The sequence below is a fragment of the Azolla caroliniana genome, unplaced genomic scaffold, assembly GCF_043228905.1.
Source record: "Azolla caroliniana isolate FFs.n. ecotype wild unplaced genomic scaffold, voAzoCaro1.0.p SCAF_1, whole genome shotgun sequence".
In the NCBI taxonomy this organism is placed as follows: domain Eukaryota; kingdom Viridiplantae; phylum Streptophyta; class Polypodiopsida; order Salviniales; family Salviniaceae; genus Azolla; species Azolla caroliniana.
This window is the reverse complement of record NW_028230436.1, coordinates 34,396,695-34,401,974: the sequence shown is the minus strand read 5'-3', so window position 1 is coordinate 34,401,974 and position 5,280 is coordinate 34,396,695. Positions and strand designations below refer to the sequence as shown.

General features: G+C 40.5%; 1 protein-coding gene across 1 annotated transcript; it reads left to right on the top strand.

The window, feature by feature from the left end:
• Positions 1-863: 863 nt before the first annotated feature.
• Positions 864-4,876, top strand: LOC147870038 (Leucine-rich repeat protein kinase family protein). The gene is made up of 2 exons (XM_087336223.1): positions 864-2,597; positions 2,990-4,876. Exons 1-2 carry the CDS (start codon positions 1,060-1,062, stop codon positions 4,461-4,463), a joined length of 3,012 nt encoding a protein of 1,003 aa, XP_087192349.1. The 5' UTR covers positions 864-1,059; the 3' UTR covers positions 4,464-4,876.
• Positions 4,877-5,280: the final 404 nt, after the last annotated feature.

Here is a 5,280-nt window from a genome sequence, read left to right as displayed (position 1 = left end):
GCCATCTCTTGATCACCCTGAGGTTTATATCTCTCAAAGTACATGGACTTATACATGTTATTTGGCAAAGTGTGAGGTAATGGCATTGAAGCATGAACAAGTAGACTAATCAACCATGCATGGTTTGTTGTGAGGAGTTTTAGAGTTCTCAATGTAGAGGATTTTCAAACTTGTGCTATCTTTATAACCGTTTCTCTCTTGGCTGCACTATGCACTCTCAATCACAATGCTACATGAGTAAAATTCATGAGCATTGAGAGTGACTTATGATCTACATACATGCTACGTGGATATGTTTCACTTGGTCCCATAGGTCGTGTGAAACACACATTTACTCACACACTCTCTCAACAAGGTGTTATTTGTGTCTGCGTCTTTAAGGTTTTGTCTCAGCACGAGGGGTCTCATGGGATCTTGAGATGTCTCCCAGCTGGTCGTTCTCCCTTCTTTCAAATCATGTGAGAAGAGACTATGTATGTATGGTGTCCCCACTAAGGCAATGTATTCATTGTGTGTCTCATTATTCATACAATCTACCTTTCTTTTTCTAGGAGGTATTTCTTTGTGTCTTAAGGCCCAAGGGGTCCATCTATGTCTCTAGAGAGATTTGTCTCTCTCTAAGGGCTATGTGTGTGTCTATATCTCGAGGGGTCACCAACTAGTTATCCCTTAGGGTTCACTCTCTCTCTCTCTCTCTCTCTCTCTCTCACTCTCTCTAAGCATGTGGGAGGAATAGGCATCATCCAAGGGTTTCTTTTGTTTTTTGCTTTCTCTCCTTACCCCACTGAGCACTCCTTCTTGCATTCAATTCAATTTGGGGTTATCTCATAATAACCTCTCACTCTTTCTTGCTTGCTTCATCAACTCTTTGTCTTCTTTCTCTCTTCTTACTTCCTCTGTTTCCCCTGTCTTGTTCTTCTTTACCTCCCCTGTTTCTTCTTCTTCTTCTCCACCTCTTCTGTGATTGCTTCAAGTAAAAGACACCAAAACTCACCTCTTTTTCTCAATGTGGGTTTTCACACAATTCCTTGAAAATCATTGATCATCAAGCAAAACCATATGCCTTTCCCACCATTAAGAACAATGCCCCATCTCTTATGCATTCCTCTGTTCTATCTCTTGTTCTTCATCTCAGTGACCTATTCTTTTCAATTGAATGATGATTTGCTAGCCCTAATCGTCTTCAAATCTGACCTCATAGACCCCAAAAATGCACTCAAATCATGGAATGAAGACGATAATTCTCCTTGCAATTGGGAAGGAATAGTTTGCAATGCAGAGAATGGAAGAGTTGTAACACTAAACCTGAATGGTTTATCTCTCTCTGGGCACATTGGAAGAACCTTAGCGAAGCTAGAATATATCGAGACTATCTCTCTATCAAATAACAACATCTCTGGATCCATAACTCAAGAAATAGAAGAGCTTTCTCAGCTTCAACATCTCTCGACACTAGATCTAAGCCAAAACAAACTCTTCGGAACCCTTGATGATATCTACTTGGGTGATTTTCCTTCATTAAAGAGCTTTGATCTGTCTAACAATGAGATTTCTGGACCTATTTCGAGCGACTTCTTTCATGACTGTAAACCTAGTTTGAGTTTTCTGTCTCTCTCCGGAAATGCCATCCAGGGTTCGATTCCGACTTCTATTGATTCTTGTACAAATCTTCACTTCCTGAATTTGTCAAAGAATCACATTGTCAATGATATTCCGGATTTGGCTTCTCTGCATGATCTCTCAATCATAGATTTATCTAACAATGCTCTCTCTGGAGGTCTTCCTAAGCTTGGGCCTAACGTTATTGAAGTACATTTTCAGAATAATAAGCTTTTGGGCTCTGTTTATAAAGAGCTGGTTTCCTTCCCCGTGCTTCAAATCTTAGATCTAAGCAACAATGTGCTCTCTGGTGAGATCCCTACTACAGTTGGGGGGTCTCTAATTGCTCTAAACTTGGCAAATAACTTCATTTCTGGCTCAATTCCCTCATGGGCTTCGTCAAGCCTTTCTTCCTTGGAATTGCTAAACTTATCTTATAATGCGTTGGAAGGGGAGATACCCTCCACAATTGGGGATTTCGAAGCACTAAAAGTAGTGGATTTCTCCCAAAATAGGCTGTCTGGGGAGGGTCTTCGAAGCCTCTCTCGCTGTGATACGCTACGGATCTTAGATCTGAGCTCAAACAATTTTAGTGGGTCTTTCCCAGAGGCTTTTCCTCCTAATCTTCTATCTCTCAAGCTCTCTAAGAACCAGCTACACGGGCAGATCCCTGCTAACTTTTACACTAAATGTGGGTCATTTCAAGTTCTTGATTTGTCACTAAACTGGCTACAAGGCTCTATATCACAACTCTTTCTATCTTGTGGTAAGCTAGAGTATCTCAACATGTCACATAATTTCTTGTCCGGTGGGATTCCAATCTTCCAAACTGAGCTAAAGGCTCTCATCATCATGGATTTGAGCCACAATGAATTCGTTGGAAGTATACCTTCAAGTATTGCCTATGGTACTCAACTTGTTTCTCTCTTACTGAATGCCAACAAGCTCAATGGCTCAATTCCTTCACAAGTTGGGAATTGTTCTTCACTAAGAGACATGTAAGTTTTTCTCTTTGCTAAGTTTATTCTCTCTCTGTTGCACTGTTATGTACAATGTTGCTGTTGATTCATTTTGTGGCTTTGTAGTTTGTATAATTTATCTTGGAGCCCAAATTTGAACACCCATAAATTGTTTGTCTATCAATTTGCTTAGTCTTAAATAAGGTAAAACCAGGAAAGGCATTGTGCGAACATGTGAATGAAACACATACACGTACAATGTCGGCATATATTTTGTGCCTGTGCATGTTTCATGTGCGAATTATGAAGCTAAGAGTATCACATTGTACTTTATAAGCTTGTCTTGCTTTGAACTTGCTTTCTTTTTTAAATTCATCGGACATCAGGAGCTCTCGCTAACTCGAACTTGGGTCATTTTCTTTTGATAATAGAAACTTGTCTTACAACAACTTGTATGGAGAAATGCCACCTGAGCTTGGAAACTTAACACACCTCCAGATGCTTGACATTTCACATAACAACATCACAGGTGCAATACCAGCCGAGCTTGGGCAACTGCAGAGTCTCACCCATCTCAACCTGTCTTACAACCATCTTGAAGGACCTATTCCTGACTACGGAAACCTGGAAAGGTTCAATAAGTCAGCATTTATTGGCAATTCGGACCTTTGTGGCTCGAGTGTGAATGTGACTTGTCCCAGTGTGATGCCAAAGCCGATAGTGCTCAATCCGAACACAACCGATATAAGTCCAGCAGGTGAAGACCCACTTCTACTAACTCCAGAAAGGCATCATCACATCATGTTAAGTGCCACAGCAATTTTGGCTATTTCAGCTGCGATTGCGATATTGTTAGGGGTGATTATAGTCTTCATTTTGAATACATATGCACAATCTAGCTCCACCTTGAGTTCCCACTCGTTAGGGAGCTTTTCACACTCTCAAAGTTCAGATATGCCCATTGGTAAGCTTGTTATGTTCTCAAAGAGCTCAGATCCGAGGTCAGAAGAATGGATAACCAGTGCTCATGCTCTTCTCAACAAAGATTGTGAAGTGGGGAGAGGAGGTTTTGGAACAGTCTATAAGGCATTGCTAGCTGATGGGAGAACTGTGGCTATTAAGAAGCTTATGGTTTCTAGCTTGGTCAAGTCACAATCTGACTTTGAGAAGGAAATACAATGCTTGGGTCAAATGAAGAAACACAGGAACTTATTGACCTTACAAGGATACTATTGGACACCTCAACTTCAACTACTCATTTATGATTTCATCCCTAATGGGAACCTATACATGCGGCTGCATGAGAAGTTTCAAGGCTATCAACCCACCCTTACTTGGCCGGCTCGATTCAAGATTGGAGTTGGTGTGGCCCGAGCTCTTGCGCATCTCCACCATACTTGCCATCCGCAAATCATACATTACAACATGAAATCTAGCAATGTTTTGTTAGATGAGTGTGACAACCCCAAGGTGGCTGACTACGGTCTAGCAAAGTTGCTCCCAATGATGGATCGATACCTTATGAGTAGTAAGTTCCAAAGTGCCCTAGGGTATATGGCCCCCGAGTTTGCATGCCAAAGCTCAAGGATCAATGAAAAGTGTGATGTGTATGGATATGGGGTGATGTTGCTCGAGCTTGTGACTGGTAGACGACCGGTCGAGTACATGGAAGATGATGTTGTCATCCTATGTGATTATGTGAGGTCAATGCTAGATGACGGAACACCCATGAATTGTGTGGATCCTAACCTTGGAGATTCAATGATTGACGAGGAAGTTCTTCCGGTTATCAAATTAGGTCTCATTTGCACATCTCAAGTTCCCTCCAATAGGCCCTCCATGGCAGAGGTGGTTCAAATCCTTGAACTCATCAAAACTCCTACCAATAGCAAAGACCTCTTATGACACCTACATACATACATACACATGTCTAGCATCAAGCAAATTGTGAGATCACCTTATTCTCGGCTTTGGGGATCATAAAAACCTTTTACATGGTGTTATGGGGTCCATTGATGTTCGAAGTTTTATTGGTTTACATCCTATGCAATTTTGTTGAGCGCAATGGTTATGCTAAGAACATTGTCACCAACTTTCGGTGGTTGTATTTTAGCTCTCATTAGAATAGGATTTATGGAGAACAAGTGTGAAGTGCGATCCCTTTGTTCTTACGCATTTGGTGTTGTATCAATGAGAAAATTGTCTACCACAAGGGTTATGTGAGCTCATCTTATTCCTAGGTTTGAGTGTCAATTTATAGAAGCATATTCATTTTCTTGTATCCCATAAAATCTAATACACGCTGCTCTTTTATTTTATTTTGCATGGAATTTGAGGCATTACCATAACCCAATGGTATCTTTAGAGATATCTTCATTTGAAGCCCTAGAGCTTGTGGTTACATTAAAATTATGGGATTCCTTTTCAATTTTGTTTCCAATGGAACTAGTAATGGCCATATATAAGACATATCTTTTTGGAGCTTTGAAAGTTTAGTGTAGAATAATACCAAGTGAAATTTCAAATCTCATTATTCGAAATATGTGGTCCATAACAATGCTGGTTTTTTATGTATTGCTGACTATGAGCAAATTGAATGTGGAAAATAGAAGACTGCATTAAGATGCAACTACTTTGTGTACGTTGAAAGTGGAATTAGAAGAGTGGTTTGGCTTCGCTTGGGGAAGCCATCCTTATGGGGGAAATCTTCTTGCTTCGTGTT